This window comes from Peromyscus californicus, unplaced genomic scaffold (genome assembly GCF_007827085.1).
Source record: "Peromyscus californicus insignis strain IS unplaced genomic scaffold, ASM782708v3 Scaffold_3__1_contigs__length_106647218, whole genome shotgun sequence".
NCBI lineage: Eukaryota > Metazoa > Chordata > Mammalia > Rodentia > Cricetidae > Peromyscus > Peromyscus californicus.
Genome location: NW_026294551.1, coordinates 25531660 through 25549427, shown reverse-complemented (window position 1 = coordinate 25549427; position 17768 = coordinate 25531660). Strand labels below are relative to the sequence as shown.

General features: G+C 39.1%; 1 protein-coding gene and 1 pseudogene across 4 annotated transcripts in view; one reads left to right on the top strand and one right to left on the bottom strand.

Annotated features, from left to right (window-relative positions):
* Positions 1-17768, bottom strand: part of Npepps (aminopeptidase puromycin sensitive) — a 114869-nt gene that overhangs the window by 38031 nt on the left and 59070 nt on the right. For all 4 annotated transcript variants that reach the window (XM_052756018.1, XM_052756017.1, XM_052756015.1 and 1 more), the window contains exons 3-4: positions 15765-15842; positions 4614-4735 (exon numbers count right to left, since the gene is read on the bottom strand). In XM_052756018.1, the coding sequence (XP_052611978.1) occupies positions 4614-4735; positions 15765-15842 (200 nt within the window). The remainder of the gene's footprint in view (positions 1-4613; positions 4736-15764; positions 15843-17768) is intronic.
* On the top strand, positions 3091-4465 carry LOC128121369 (60S ribosomal protein L38-like; annotated as a pseudogene).

Sequence of the window (17768 nt, the reverse complement as noted above, 5' to 3'; positions counted from 1 at the left end):
CTGATGTCTACGCACAACCTTCAAAGATTTAATGTCTACTCTGCCAGGAAACGAGCTAGGTGCTGACTGCAAAGTAAACACAATGTTATTACCACTGTCCCACCAGCAATTATTTGGGAACTATTCTCCTAAACATCATAACAAAATGAGAATCATTTGTAATTAATTTTTGCTTTTATTAAAATATTTTAACACTCCAGATTTAACATGAATAAATAACTTTACCAATAGTGTAGACACAATACAAAACACAGAACATTTAATACCATGCTGTAAGGATTCAGATTAGGGAAAATATGAGAGAAGGTGCCTCTGGCTTTTATTTTAAAGTAAAAATCATCAATACAGAAAAGAACACCATGTGGGGTAATAAATAAGTAAAAATATTCCCAATCGCTGATGGACTCTGTTATTTATCTAGAATGAGAATAAAAACAGATGCTCTATCAATTCCAAATAGGTCATTTGTTTAATGGCGTTTCTATACACTGGACATAAAACCATCACTATCTGGTCCAGTTAAAGACCTCATTCTTTCTATAAAAATTAAAAATGGGATTAGGGAGATAGTTCAGTCGTGTGTACTGAGTTAACAGGATTACATTCAATCCTCAGAACCTATGTTTGTGGTGGTATTTGTAATCCTAGGGCTGGAAAAGCAGAGATAAGAAAAGACCTAGGGCTCCTTGGTCAGCTACTCTAGCCTAATTAAAACTTTTGTTTTGTTTTTCCAGACAGGGTTTCTCTGAGTAGCTCTGGTTGTCTTAGAACTGCTCTGTAGACAAAGCTGGCCTTGAACTCAGAGATCTGCCTGCCTCTTCTACCTCCAAGTGCTGGGATTAAAGACATGCACCGCCATGCCCAGCTCTAATTGAAACACTCTCTCTCTCTTCTCTTTTTTAAAGATTTATTTATTTATTATGTACACAGTGTTCTGTCTGCATGTATGCCTGCAGGCCAGAAGAGGGCACTAGATCTCACTGTAGATGGTTGTGAGCCACCATGTGGGTGCTGGGAATTGAACTCAGAACCTTTGGAAGAGCAGCCAGTACTCTTAACCACTGAGCCATCTCTCCAGCCATAAATGAAACTCTTAAAAAGGGGGGGGAGCACCCAAGGAATGATATCTGTGGCTGAACTCTGACCTCCATGAACGCATGTATCTGCTCACATCTGTGCACTTGTTCACAGGAGTTAGAATGATGGTTCAGTGGTTAAGAGCTCTCATTGCTCTTTCAGAAGACCCAAGTTTGGTATCCAGCACCCACATCAGATGGCTCTTAATTGCCTGTAACTCCAAATTCATGGAGATTTAATACCTTCTTCTGGCTTCCTAGGGCACCTGAACTCCACTTGTGTGCGTGTAAACACACAGAGAACTAAAATAAACCAAATCTATTTTTAAAAGCAGGGCATGAATGTACATCTTTAATCCCAGCACTCATGGAGCAGAGGCGGGGAGATCTCTGAGTTTGAGACCACAATGGTCTACAGATCAAGTTCCAGGCCATCCAAGGCTAAAGGAGACACACCCCCTCCATTCCCCCCAAAATAAAAGAAAGCTCTTAAAAAACACATTAAACTATTTTTGTTTGTGTTGTCTGAGGCAGATCTAAGGAAACAGAACACTTTAAATTGGATGCTATCAGGAAACAGAAGTGAGCCAGGCTGGTGATACATACTTGAAAACCCAACATTGAACAAGCTAAGGCAGGAAGAGCATGAAGAATGTAAAGAAAGACAAGCCCAAGTTACACAGTACCAACAACAAAAACCTTACTGGAAACCTAGCAAGATGGCTCAGCTGGGTAAGGGTACTTTGTGACAAGTCTAACACCTGAGCTCAATTCCAGGACCCTCAAGGTAAAAGGGAAAAATCAACTCCCCCAAGTTGTCGTCGGACTTCCACATGAGTGCCACAGCATATAATTATATATTCCAAGTTAAAAAACTCTTTGGGGCTGGACGGTGGTGGTGCACGCCTTTAATCCAAGCACTCGGGAGGCAGAGCCAGGCGGATCTCTGTGAGTTCAAGGCCAGCCTTGGCTACAGAGTAAGTTCTAGCACAGCCAGACCTTTTACACAGAGAAACCCTGTCTTGAAACACATACACAATAAACAAACAAACAAATAAATAAGCAAGCAACCCTTTGGGGTAGAGGGATGGCTCAGTGGTTAAGCAGCACTGGCTGCTTTTCTAAAGGACCCGGCACCTACATGGCTGCTCACAACCATTTGTTACTCCAGACCGAAAGGTTCCAACACCCTCTTCTAGATTCCACAGGCACTGTATACACATGGTCCACAGATATCCAAGTAGGAAAAACACCCTTACATATAAAAAGGAAGTCAATGAAATAAAAACACAACTGTTTGTGTTCCATGCTAACTTTTGGCAACTGATGGATTCTAGGGGAGGGACAGTTATTACTTTCAGCTGTGTACCAAATGGTACACCCATCAGGCTCCAATACATAGTTCTAACCCCACAGCCACACACAGAGAGTCCTGCTTAAAATCAGAGTCAGTGCTACAGAAATGGGAGAGGTTAAGAGCATAAGATCTGATTCAGTTCCCAGCACCTATGTAGGGGACCTCACAACCTCTGTAACTCCAGAATAGATGCCTAACATCTGTGGGCACCTCAACCTACACACACACACACACACACACACACACACACACTTAAAAAATAAAAAGTCTAAAAATGTATATGTATATAAAATCAGAGTCACCATGTAAAACAAAAGGCATGAATGTGAGAAAGGGACTTGAAGTGGGAGGAAGCTAAAAGATGGAGAAATACTACATACACCTATGAAACTGTTGAAGAACAAATTTCACAGGAATATTAAAAACCAACAACAGCAGCCAAGCACTGTGGTGCAAACCTATAATCCCTCACTTAGGAGGCAGAGGCAGCAGATATCTATGGTCTACAGAGCAAGTTCTAGGACAGTCAGAGCTATAGAGAAACCCTATCTCAAAACCTCCCCAAAAGTGTGAGTTTTGTTGGGTAGGTGGGGAAGGGAGTTAAATCCTAGACAGTCCACAGCCAGGTGCAGTCACCAAGTCAACTGCCTCAACACCATGCATTAGAAAATGGAGGAAATCAAGGACTTTCTGCTCACAGTCCAGTGGAAGGATGCCAAATCCGTCAAGATCAAGAACAAGGATAATGTGAAGGTCAAGGTCTGTGGCAGCAGGTACCTTTACAGCCTGGTCATCACAGACAAGGAGAAGGCAGAAAAGGGGAAGCAGCCCCTGCCTCCACTTTGGCAGTCAAAGAGCTGAATTGAACCAGACTGCTGCATTTGACTATTAAAACCCTACAAAGTAAAAAACAAACACACACAACAAAAACAAAACAAAACAAAAACAAAAAACATAAACTAGAGATATGCTACAGCTAAGATTCGAGGATAAATGTAAAGAAACAATGGCCAGGCAATTATGGGGCACGCCTTTAATCCCAGTACTCAGGAGGCAGAGGCAAAGGCAGGTGGATCTCTGTGAGTTCGAGGGCAGCCTAGTCTACAGAGGGAGCTCCAAGACAACCAGGGCTACACAGAGAAATCTTGTCTTGAAAAGCCAAAAAAAAAAGGAAGAAAAAAGAAAAAAGAAACAAGCATACACAAATGTGCTAAGTGTATTTTTGTTTGTTTTGGTTTATTTTTGACAGGGTAACACTGGGTAGCTGTGGCAGTTCTCAAATTCGCTATTGAGCCTAAAACAACAATAAGAACAAAAGCAATTCTGATTAAATTTCATTACATGTATATTATTACCTGGATATAATATTCTTCTCCAACTCATATCCTTTATTCCCTCTTTTTCTTTTAAGATTTCTTCTTACATGTGTGAGTGCATACACACAGGAAAGAGCAGATCCCCTGGAGCTGGAGTTGTTCAGTTGCCCAATATAGGCACTAGAAACCACCAAACTCAGGTCTTCTCCAAGAGCAGAATGGACTCTTAAACAATGAATTATCTCCCCAGTCCTAGTTATCTCCTTTACATAGACAGAAAAAAATCCTGAATATAAAATATAAATTCTAGGGCCAGGCATGATGGTACACTCCTTTAATCCCAGCAGAGACATGGAGTTCAAGGCCAGCCTTGTCTACAGAGCTAGTACCAAGACATCCAAGGCTACACAGAGAAACCTTGTGTTGAGAAAAAAGAAAAGAAATAAAACAACTAACAGAATTACATTAGTGGTTCGGTATGTGTGCACCTTTAGTCCCAGGACTCAAGAGGCAAAGGCAAGAGGATCTCTGTGAAGTTCAAGGCCAGCCTGCTATAAAAATGAATTCCAGCCGGGCGGTGGTGGCGCACGCCTTTAATCCCAGCACTCGGGAGGCAGAGCCAGGCGGATCTCTGTGAGTTCGAGGCCAGCCTGGTCTCCAAAGCGAGTACCAGGAAAGGCGCAAAGCTACACAGAGAAACCCTGTCTCGAAAAACCAAAAAAAAAAAAAAAAAAAAAAAAAAATGAATTCCAGGACAGCCAGAGCTACATAGTGAGACCCTGTCTCAAAAAACTAAAATAAATAAATAAACAAATAAATGGAAACCAAAAGGAATGACACTAGTGAAGAGCACCACATACATACCTCAAACTGTGTGACGGCAGCGTAGCGCACCTCTCCAGCAGGGGTGGTGTACTTACTTCTGTAGAAACCTTTCATTTTGTCGTTCAGCTCTCCAACAAAATCTATCTTTAAGGTTCCTGTACCTGTGGTGGAAGATGAACAGAGATCTTTTTATGGAGATGTTAATAAATACAGGTATCAGAAACATGCCCTCAAGACACTATATTCAATCAGCTACTACAGTGTTCAAAGCATTTCCTTTCTCAAATACTCCTTTTGGCACTGAAGAGAATACTATACTGATTGATATAAATGGTAAACTAATCCTTAAAGTCTTGTTTAGGGTGACTGCTTAGAAAACAATTTCAGTAAGTCTCAAATTACCACAATATATAAATCAAGAATAAGAAAGAAAACATTCATTATTAAATGTCTAACGCATGTTTCTGTGCATGAGACTTCCGACTTTACAAAGTTGGAGGTAGTGACCCCCTTTATTAGAAGAGGAAATGAGGGCTGAAAATTTAAAGTGGCTTTCCAAAGGTCATACAATAAGTAAGCAGCAAGGATGTTTTTACCCAAAACATGCTCTCTGCCAATTATACCATGTGATTAGTCTTTTTAGATAACTTTATGCACAAGAAGAGAAATGCAGCCAATTAGTCTAAGCTTAAAGACAGTATTTGTTTGATCCAGATAGAACACTGATGCATATTCTTGTAAGGAATTATAGGAAAGAGCAATTATTTGACCAACTACAGGGCATAAAATGAACTCTGAGAATCACTTCAATCATCTGAGCACTAATACTAAAGAAAGAAATTACTAAATCGAAGCAAAAATGCAACCTAAACACATATCCATATTGTTTTAAGAGCACAATGAGTTTTTGCCTCTACGTTCAACTTTTGCTTTTCTGTACTGTTCTTAACAATAGAATAAAGATAATTACATCTAGCAGTCACCTGCTAAAAACAGGTGCACGGCAAAACAGCAATCCACTCTACATCTCACAGATCAAGTTACACACACAAAGAATTTTTAAAAAATGTTGACTGATCTTTTCCATATGCCTACTTATAATAAGATCAGGAGAAAGTGAGCCTAACAAATTAAAGACATGAGGAAAATGATTAGCCAAACATACCAGACTTCCATATCCTAATATTTCAGATTGTCATTTTGAAATGCTATGAAGTAACCATGCCTGACATTCATTAAATGTCATTGACTTTTTCCTCCTTTGACATATCTTTTTGTATGGTCTTAAAGTCAAATTTCATGCCTAAAACTGAATTTGCTCTTTGGAAAGGTTCAAAGTCACGTAAGTAGAAGTCTATACAACAGGCAATGGACAAAGGCATCACCTCTGCTTAAAAACAAGTGCATCTGCTACATGGCTAAACTCATTTTCCTACATGTCACTAAGTCTGAGACAGAATTTCAGACTACAATAGCAAAGTAAGCACTAGTAAAAATAGTGTCACACTCTTAAAATAATCATGTGGAAAACAACACTAACAGCTAACTGAAGCTCAACCGGTAGACTTCTGTGATAGGTATAGTTTGAAAATCAGACATTTGATCTGTGACATCTCAAGGGACAATGAATATTTTTTGGTATGTGGTGCTAGGATGAACTCAGGACATCATGAATAATGCTAAGAAGGTTCTCTGCCACTAAGCTATGTCCCAAACTCCAGTGAATACTTTTTTCTTTAACAAGAATAGCAGATTACTAGGACAATAAATATTATCACAGTTATAAGACACTACTAGAGTCTTATTATTGATGGATTAAAAATGGATAGTAAGAATAACTAGGGCTGGAGAGATGGCTCAGCAGGTAAGAGGTGGCTGCTCTTCCAGAGGTCCTGAGTTCAATTCCCAGCAACCACATGGTGGCTCACTACCATCTGTAATGAAATCTGATGAACTCTTGGCATAAAGGCGTACATGTAGATAGAGCACTCATACACATAAAATAAATAAATAAATCTTAAAAAAGGGAATAACTAATGTAAAAATGTAAGAAAATAATTAATTGGTTTATCCTCTATTCTCTATAGGACTTTAATATATACTAAGATTATTTAAGTTTTCAAAGAAAATACAATAGATTATTTTTTCAATTCCATTACCCTTTGGGAACTGGTGGATGGAATTTTCTGTTATAGTTCCACAGATGAAATTGGCAGTCTGTTTTCACTGTCAGGATGTTTTCTAATATAACTTATATTAACAGTAAATTTGCTTTCACTTTTTCCTATTTGGAACAAAAGTGGGTTTAAAACTCATAACTAAATAAGAAAGGCTGCTTACACTTTTACTTGGTTTTAAATCTCCAAGGCCATCAAACCATAACAAGATACTGACAGTGACCACTTCCAAAGAGTGGCTTACTAAACAAAATACAAAGTATTGGAAAGGATAATTACCTGAAATTCAAACAAAACACAAGTTAAATGTTTTTTTAAATAATTCATAAATTAGTTTCACATTATACAATACTAATCACAAAGTATTACTATTAATAAAATTTTAACGTGAGTAGAAAAAAAGGACTTTTGACAAATTTCATTTATCAAACACCATGATGAACAAACTTTCAATAGGTCTTTTATTTTATACCTATTCACACGCAACTACATTGTTTCCTCAAATTAGATACTTAATTTCAATATATAACCTACTTAGGTTTAGATGGTAAACCTTTAAAAACATAATATAAAGGCAGCTTAGTGGCCCACCCCTTTAATCCCAGCACTTGGGCAGATAGATCTCTCTCTGAGTTTGAGGTCAGCATGGTCTACAATGTTGAGAGTTCCAGATCAGCTAAAACTACAAAATGAGACCCTGTCTCAAAAAAACAAAAAACAAAAAACAGAAAAAAAAAACATAAAGTAATGATTAAAATTAAACAACTAAAATAATCACAACATCCATCAAAAACACAAATGATGAAAGCTTGAAATTATAATTATAAAACTTACATATCTTGAGGTATTTTAATAAGAAATTTAATAAGCTTATTAAATGCTATAAAACTAAAGACCAATTTATATAAAAGGGAAAACACTAAGAACGACTATGTTTCTCCATATTGATACCACTTTATAGGACTTTGAAAACTGTTCTCAGGCTTTTAGACTTTATGATGATTATGGGATATTAATATTATAGAATGTCAGCATCAGAAATGTTTTACTTAGCTATCTGATAACTGCTACAATTGTTAAGTTTAAAGAGATAAAACACAAAGGCTACTAAAGGCTAAAAATCATAAAATTATGTTCAATCTTTACTCAATCATCACCCAAGACCTGTTCTGTAATTTGATACAAATCTGAAAAGATAAAGAACTTTTTCTTTGTTTTTGCCTGGCGGTGGTGGCACACACCTTTAATCCCAGCACTCAGGACGCAGAGGCAAAGGCAGGCGGATCTCTGTGAGTTCGAGGCCAGCCTGGTCTACAGTGCGAGTTCCAGGATAGGCTCCAAAACTACGCAGAGAAACCCTGTCTCAAAAAACCAAAAAAAAAAAAAAAAAAAAAAGACTTAGTTGTTTTTATTTCTCCCAAATTCACAGATATTTGTGAGGTAAGACCTTTATTTAAAGCAAAGAATGACTGGGTATCTGATCCTAAGAACTCTGTTATAATGTGGAAGTCAGTTTGTTATAATGTGGAATCTTTCAACAGACATTATCAAGATACTTAATAATCTAAAATTGTGTTATTATTTGTGGTTAGAGGATAACTTTATGGAGTCGGCTTTCTCTTTCTGCCTTTACATAGGTTCTAGGGACTGTATGGCAAATGCCTTTATCCACTGAGCCATCTTGTCAGCCCAATATTCAATAATTTAGTATAGTCACACTTGCAGGATTTTCTAGCATTTTTATTAGTTGTTATATTAGCTTAAGAAAAACTGTTTGGCACTCCATTACTAGGTGATGCAACACCCATTCTGACCTCTGTAGGCTCTGCACATACATAGGAACACACCCTTTTTCTTTTTTTATTATGTACACAGTATTCTGCTTGCATGTATGTCTGTCCACCAGAAGAGGGCCCCAGATCTCATTACAGATGGTTGTGAGACACCATGTATTGCTGGAAATTGAACTCAGGACCTCTGGAAGAGCAGTCAGTGCTCTTAACCTCTGTGCCATCTCTCTAGCCCCCGGAACACAAACTCTTATATGTAAAATATGTATATGTATGTTTTGTTTTTCGAGACAGGGTTTCTCTGTAGCTTTGGAGCCTGTCCTGGACTAGCTCTGTAGACCCAGGCTGGTCTCGAACTTACAGAGATCCACCTGCCTCTGCCTCCCAAGTGCTGGGATTACAGGAGTGTGCCACCACCACCCGGCTCATAAATATATTTTTTAAAAGAATTATTCTGCTGGGCAGTGGTGGTGCTCACCTTTAATCCCAGCACTTGGGGGGCTGAGGCAGGAAGAGGGTCTCTGTGAGTTCGATGCCAGCCTGATCTACAAAGTGAGTTCCAGGACAGGCTCAAGCTACACAGAGAAACCCTGTCTCGAAAAACAAATAAACAAACAAACAAAACAAAAAAAAATTCTATTAACTTAAAAAATTCAAAAACTATAAAGTATTTTATGTATAAACTCAATTTCTAATAAAATATGGAACAGATAAAAATCAGTATGATGAATTATAGTGTATTACATATAGGTAATTTTCTCTGATATTATTTGAAATGGCTTTGACATTTATCATGTGTTTTATAAATTTATCAAGAATGATATAGCACTGGCTGCCCTTCCAAAGGACTCAGGTTTGATTCCCAGAACCCACACAGCAGCTCACAACCATCTGGTGCACAGACATACATGCAGACAAAACACCCATATACAAAGAATTGTTTTTTAAAAACTATTTCAGTATATATAAACGACTACAAAACTATGATATAGTTTGTAATGATACAGAGGAAACTGATTCCACTTAAGGGGTAAACTGAGAGGAGGGCAAAGCAAAATTCCATCAGGGAGCATATAAATTTTCAAACTATGTACCACAGCAATAACTCTGCCAAAATAAAATTAAAAAATAAGATAAAACAAGGCTAGGGGCCGGGCAGTGGTGGCGCACGCCTTTAATCCCAGCGCTCGGGAGGCAGAGGCAGGTGGATCTCTGTGAGTTCGAAGCCAGCCTGATCTACAGAGCGAGCTCCAAGACAAGCACCAAAACTACACAGAGAAACCCTGTCTCAAAAAACCAAAAAAAAAAACAAAAAAACAAAAAACAAAAAACAACAACGCCAGGCGGTGGTGGCGCACGCCTTTAATCCCAGCACTCGGGAGGCAGAGCCAGGTGGATCTCTGTGAGTTCGAGGCCAGCCTGGGCTACCAAGTGAGTTCCAGGAAAAGGCACAAAGCTACACAGAGAAACCCTGTCTCGAAAAACCAAAAAAAAAAAAAACAACAAAAAACAGGGCCAGGCATGTGAGAATGTAGCTCAGTGATAACGGCAGTTGTCTGGCATGTGGAAGCTTTAGGTTCAGTTCACAGTTGGGTGTAGGAATTGAATTCTAAGCTGAAGTTGGGCATGGTGGCCCATACCTTTATCCCAGGACTCAGGAGGGAGAGGCAGGTGGATTTCTGTGTTTGAGGCCAACATGGTCTACCTACTATCTTGTAGCCCAGCAGAGCTACACATGCTGCCTCAAACAAAAGAAAACAATAAAACAAACAAATATAAACACACACATACACACCACGCACGCGCTTGCGCTAACAAACCTAAGCAGGACACAGCAGCATACACCCATAACCCTAGCATTTGTGAGGCAGAGGCAAGTTCAAAGCCAACCTGGTCTATAAAGCAAGATCTAGTTCAGGCAGAGGAATGCAGCCAAGACCTATCACAAAAACAGAGAGCAGCTGGGCTGTGTTGGCACATGCCTTTAATCCCAGCACTCAGGAGGCAGAGGCAGGTGGATCTCTGTGAGTTTGATGCCAGCCTGGTCTATGGAGCAAGGTCCAGGACAGTCAAGACTACATAGAGAAAGCCTATCTAGAAAACAAACTAACAAACAAACAGAGAGGGAGTGGCTCAGGTGACACAGCTGAGAGGTGGAAGGCCCGGGCCTAAGGCCCTGGGTTAAATCCCTGGTACTATGAAAAAAGAAGCAAACTAAAAGGCATAATGTAGCAGAGACAAGCTTTTGTTTGCTCTATTTATTTTTGAACTGGAGTATGATGCCCAGGCTGGGCTGGTACTCATGGTCCATGGCACTAAAGGATAGCTGGCAGGCAAGTGATCCTTCTGTCTCCACCTCCCATCTAGCTTCATCTGGCTTTTTATGTGGGTCCTGGAGATAAACTTGGGTCGTCAGGCTTCTCATACATAGCAAGCCTGTATTTCCTCAATCTCTTCTTCCTTCTTAGTGGCAATGGAGATTGAATCCAAGTCCCTGAGCATGACAGTAATAAGTTCTACCTCTCCCCTTTCTCGTAGGAAGAATCTGTTTTTGTTTACTTGAGCTTGATGTTTAGCTGATTCATTTTCAGTCTTTGTTTTTAACTAAATATCCTGCTTGTATAGCATTTTACTTAGATTCGGTATGTTTTGATATGCCTCAATTTTCTTATTCAGTTCTAAATATTTTCTATTTTCTTGCTAATTTTCTGTTTATGATTTTAGATGGGGTCTTAGTTTTCTCACAATGGTCTCAAACTCCCTGGCTCTCATTCCAGCCTCTTAAGGAGGCAGAACTACAAATACATGCCATGATGTCTAGTGTTTTCTAATTTTCTTCTTCCCTTTTTATATTTTTGCAGTACTGGAGACTACACTTGGCCTTGCACATACTAACCAAATGTTCTGCTAATTTAACTTTCCTAACAAGTTTTGACTCAATTACTCAATATGTGAAAAATGAAAAAATTTTGCTATTAATTTTTTTTTTTTTGAGACAAGATTTCTCTATGTAGTTCTGGCTGTCCTGGAGCACTATGTGGACCATGGCCTGAAACTCAGAGATCTGCCTGCCTCTGCCTCCCAAACATGTGGGCCATCGTGCCTGGCCTTGCTACTGACTTCTAATATTGTCACAGTATGAACATAGAATATGAGGTAGTGTTCCAGAACAGCCAGAACTGTTACACAGAGAAACCTTGCCTCAAAAAAAACCCAAAAAAACATACATACATACAAACATACATACATACTATAGTTCTTTAATGATACATACTTTTTTTTTTTTTTGAGTAGGAGGGTTGGAGTGATAGTTCAGCAGTTAACAGCACTGTTGCTCTTCAGAGGACCCAGGTTTGATTTCCAGCACTCACACGGCACACAATCACCTGTAAATCCAGTTCTAGGGGATCTGACCCCATCTCTTCTGGCTTCTAATGGCATCACACTTACTGCACAGACATACACGCAGACAAAACGCTCATACACATAAGGTTACTGTTTGTTTTGTTTTGAGACAGGCTCTCTCTACAGTCCTGGCAATCCTGGAGCTCACTATGTAAACCAGGATGACCTCAAAACTCACACAGAACCTCCTACCTCTATCCCAGAGTGCTGGGAGTAAAGGCGTGTGCCAGACTAAAATTGCTTCATTTTTATCAAGTAACAGCTTACATTTTAAATTGATACAGCAGCCACAAGCTTAACTATAAGCTACAAGTCCTGGTCAGTGTGCCCTCCATAAATAGCCAGCAGCCAAGGTTTCAACTCTGATTTCTTTTCCTTCTCCCACTCGCCAAGACAGGGTTTCTCCCTGTAGCCCTGGCTGTCCTGGAACTCACTATGTAGACCAGGCTGGCCTTGAACTCAAAGAGATCCTCCTGCTTCTGCCTCCCGAATGCTGGAATTAAAGGTGTGAGCCACCACAGGGCCTCCAAAGGTGTATTTTTGTAGACTGAAGATGCCAGTGTTTAATTCAAAGAGATTTCTTACTTTAGTCTTTTTACAAATTTTCAAACCTTACATTTATGTATTCAATTGTGCAGTCAGGTGGGAAGGGAGGAAGAAGAGTGCACAGCATATGACAAGTGCCAAGACTTGGAGGCCCGGGACAGCTTGCAGAGACAGCTCTCTCCTGCTCTCATGTGGCTCCAGAGTCAAGCTACAGAAGCAGGCTTGATGACAAGCACCACCTCGCTGGCTGAACTTATTCCTTTAATAAAAATTTCGTTGGGGATTTAGCTCAGTGGTAGAGCGCTTGCCTAGCAAGCGCAAGGCCCTGGGTTTGGTCCTCAGCTCCAAGGAAAAAAAAAAAAAAAAAACTCACTTAGCCAGGCGGTGGTGGCACACGCCTTTAATCCCAGCACTCGGGAGGCAGAGGCAGGTGGATCTCTGTGAGTTCAAGGCCAGCCTGGTCTACAGAGCTAGTAACAGACTCCAAAGCTACAGAGAAACCCTGTCTCGAAAAACCACAAAAAAAAAAAAAAAAATCTTCCCATTTTTTCTGTCCTTTAATTTTTCTTTTTTAAATAATTTGGATTTTGGTTCTGATAGACTGGTTCTCAGTTTTCCTATTTTTCTGTTTTGCATTTCCTTGTTTTTTCCTATAATTCAGAACATACTCAATTTCATCTTCTGAAACCTTTGCTTAAAAGGAGGAGGAGCTATAAAGATGACTCAGAGTTAAGCTGACTGGCTGCTCTTCCAGAGGATCAGGGTTCAATTCCCAGCATCCACATGTTGGCTCACAAACTTCTATGACACCAGTTCCAGGGGATCCAGCATCCTCTTCTGACCACTGAGGATATTGCATGCATGTGGTGCACATACTTACATGCACATATACATACATTCAGGCAAAACATCCATAGACATAAAAACAAATACATTTAGCCGGACGGTTGTGGCGCACACCTTTAATCTCAGCACTCGGGAGGCAGAGCCAGGCAGATCTCTCTGAGTTCAGAGGCCAGCCTGGTCTACAGAGCAAGATCCAGGACGGGCACCAAAACTACACAGAGAAACCCTGTCTCGAAAAACCAAAATACATACATACATACATATAAAAAACATTTAATTCATCATAGTATGACTTCCAAAAGTTATACTATGTGTATATACACGTACATACATTTCACACACACACAGATCAATTTTTTAAAAATTTAAAAATTTCTGGAAATCAGATAATAGTTATAAATAAGAATAAAAGCAATAACTGTGTAAATATTTAGACATAATCTAGACATCTACAGAGTAAACAGGGAGGAGGTACTAAAATGGGGTCTGGCCTAGCCCAGGTGACCTCCTGATTCTCCTGTTTCTATCTCCCAAGTGCTGGGATTACAGGTGTGAGCGAGGATATCCAGCTGAGTATCATTCTATTTGTACTATTTTAGAAATAGGATTTGTCAACCTGAATATATACTTTATAGTTTTAAAATTTGTATTATAATAAGCATTTTATTACATTAATAAGAATTAACAAACTTTAACTGCTAAGTATATTTCATTTATACTGAGAAGTCACAATGAATTTGTTAACTCAGTGTTGAACAAATATTAATTCTAATTTTGTCACCAACATATATAATGTCTCAATAACATACTTTCAGGCATAAAATATTTTTGTTATGACTTCTCCTTAGAATACATACTACCAGAATGGCTGAGTCCAATGTCATGAGTACATTCAGCTCTTTGCATGTACTGACAAGCTGGTTTTCAAAAGTAATTACATGGTTTATCTCTACCCAGTACTACAAAGCATTTTTTATCATCAAGAATCTTACTCATTTAAGAGTTATTTTTAACTGGGAGGTGGTGGTGCATGGGGAGGCAGAGGCAGACAGATCTCTGTGAGTTGGAGGTCAGCCTGGTCTACAAAGTGAATTCTAGGACAGCCAAGACTACACAGAGAAACCCTGTTTAGAAAAACAAAACAAAAAAGGAGTGAGAGTGTGTGTGTGTGTGGGGGGGGATCACAAGAGGGTATCAGATCCCCCCCATGGCTGGAGTTATAGGGAGGTGCACATCTCCTGACATGGGTGTCAGAGCTGAACTTGGGCCTGTAGAAGAACGACAAGCACTCTTAACCACTGAGCCATCTCTCAGGCCCCATTAAGAATCTTTTTAAGCTGGGCCACGGTGGCACACACCTTTAATCCCAGCACTCGGGAGGCAGAGGCAGGCGGATCTCTGTGAGTTCAAGGCCAGCCTGGTCTACAGAGAGATTTCCAGGACAGGCACCAAAACTACACAAAGAAACTCTGTCTTAAAAAGCAAAAAAAAAAAAAGAACTTTTTAACTTCAGTTTACATTACAAGAATAAATTAGTTTTGTATTAGAGCAACTTGTTTTGATAGTTCTGATTACTAGGAAACTGAGTATCTTTTTACACATTTAATAGTGTATTTAATAAATGATCTGTTCTTTTTTTTTTTTTTTTTTTTTTTTTTGGTTTTTTTGAGACAGCGTATCACTATGTAGTCCTGGAACTTGCTTTGTAGACCAAGCTGGCCTCGAACTCCCGAGTGCTGGGATTAAAGGCATGCGCCGCCACCGCCTGAAGTGCTCATTTTCATCTACTCATTTATCAAATCCCTAGAGCTTTCCAAATTGATTTTTATATAATTTCTTTTATACTAAGCTCTGAAGATCTACTTTCTTTGTGCTTTTATGACAAATAATAGTAACATTGTTGAATCTTCCTTTCTGTGCCCTCACTAGGAAAATTTCTCTTTCTGGTTGTACACCAAAATCATATGTAGAGTATTTCAAGCAGCAGCAGATGGAGCTAAGTCAATGTATTTTTAAAAAACAGAAACTGAGCTGGGCATGGTGACATACGCCTTCAATCCCAGCACTCAGGAGGCAGAGACAGGTGGATCTCTGTGAGTTGGAAGCCAACCTGGCCTACAGAGTGAGTTCCAGGACAACCAGAGCTACACAGAGAAACTTTATCTTGAAAAACAAACAGAAACAATTAAAAATTAAACATCTTCTTCTATGGTAAATGATCTTTAGCTTTTCATCTAGTTTTCTGTTTAATTAAAACACAAATAGATAGAAATCTGAAACCTTTATTTTCATAACCCAGAATTTTGAGGGGGAGGGAAGGTCTGAACACTTCAATCGGTGAGCAATACTCAGGGAAGAGACAGCACACGTTCCCTGGAAAGCTAACACGAGTAGTTTCTATGGATTTCACAGAGACAGTCTCTCACCTGTCTGGAGAGTACTAGGAAAGGACAGGGTGACTTTCTCATCTTCATTCTGATAGTTAAATCCTGTAGCGTGGATTTCTGGAAAGAGGAAAAAAAAGAAATTACTTCACAAATCGGAGTACATGACTTCGAAGTTAACATCTTTAACAAAATTCCTACTGAAATGAATGAAATATTCTTGTTTGGTGAGACAGTTCTGGCTAGACAGCCCTGGTACTATGTAGCCCAGGCTGATCTTGACCTTATAGCAATCCTCCTGCCTTAGCCTTCCTTTTCTTTGATTGTGTTTTGGACAAGAGGTCTTACTATGTACCTCTGGCTGGCCTGGAATTCAGAGACCCTGCGCTGGGATTAAAGGTGTGTGCCAACATACTGGACAAAATGCAACATTCTCAATTTAGTAAATCAAGTTTCAAAAATGCTCCTTAAAAAGAATTACAAGTGGGCTGGTGAGATGATTCAATAATTAAAGGCACTTGCTGTACAAGTGTCTGGTAATAAAAGTTCAAAATTCCCAGAATTTATAATGTAAAAGTAGGAGAGTAGCAACTCCACAAAGCTGTCCACTGACCTCACATACACATGTGCACAAACGTGCACACTCGCGCATACATAGACAGACATGTATGACATTTTAAAGAATAATTACAGTTCTTTATAAATTTGCCATCTCTGGTGATGTAAAGGAAATAGTTACTACAAATGATAGTTTTCTTTTCTATTTGTTCATTTATACTGTGCTCATTTTGTGAGAGTGTTGAGTGATATTTTGATTGCACTCTGATGCTCCCGAGACTGACAATAAAGTTTATTTTTAATCAGAGGGTGGAGCTAGCTACTAGCTACAAAATTAACCATACAAGTTTTGGAGGACTGAGACTGACAGACACAGGAAGTAGGAGGGTGGGCCTGAGAGAGGGTCTCAGCCCTTTTGAATGGAGGAACAAAAGAGATAGGAGGTCACTGGCCACTTCACCTTCTCTGATCATTCAAGTTCTTACCACGATATCTGACTCCCAAGTTTTTATTGATAAAGAGTAATTATTTAAATGCATCAATAGGGTCTTACTATATAGCCTAAACTGTGCTTCAACTAGCAATTCTCTTGTCGTCTCAGCTTGCAGAGTTGTGATCGTCTTGTCAGACTTAGGGAAATGATTCATTCTAATTCTTATGAGACTGTGGCATTACTTTCTATGCCGCACCGACTCATGGATCTTTAGAAGATCTAGTACACTGTTACAAATTCACTGTTGAAGATATCACGAGAGTCTTGCACCCCGCTCCCCGAAAGATAGATTACAACGTAAACTCAGATAGAAATCACACCCTCTTCTAGATTCTTTGCTCTTGGATTTTACAGAAATAAATATAATAATAACATGTACAGATAAATTAAGACTCCAGTTACTTACTCTCCACAAACCAGGAAGGAGAAGAAACTGCTGTCTTTAATGCCACTTAAGGAAGCTTACTTGACACACTAAGAATCCATAAGCCAGTTCCAACCAACACATCCCAAGTATACCCCAGGTGAAAATAATGGTTAAAAATATGGCCTTAATAAGCATGCAAAAAGATGCTCAGTATCAAAACCAAAAAACATACCAATTCAAACCCACTATGATGATTATAATTACAAACACATCTAGGGAGGCTGTCGAGAAACTGAAGCCCACATATATTTTTGGTAGAATATAAAATAGTAGACACCTAGTAAACAGTTTGGTACTTCATCAAAAGGTTAAATATACAGTTACCTTATGGTGGGGCAATCCCACTTCCATGTGTGTTTTCTCTCTTTCTCTATTTCTCTCTCTGAAGAACTATGTCAATACAGAAACTTGTATATATACAAGTGTACAAATGTTCATAATAGTATTGTTATTAATAGTTCCAATGTGGGGCTTCTGTCACCGAATGTCCATCAACTAATTAATAGATAAAATGTGAATAACAATGAACTGTTATTCAACAATAAAAATAAATGAGGTGCTGTACCAC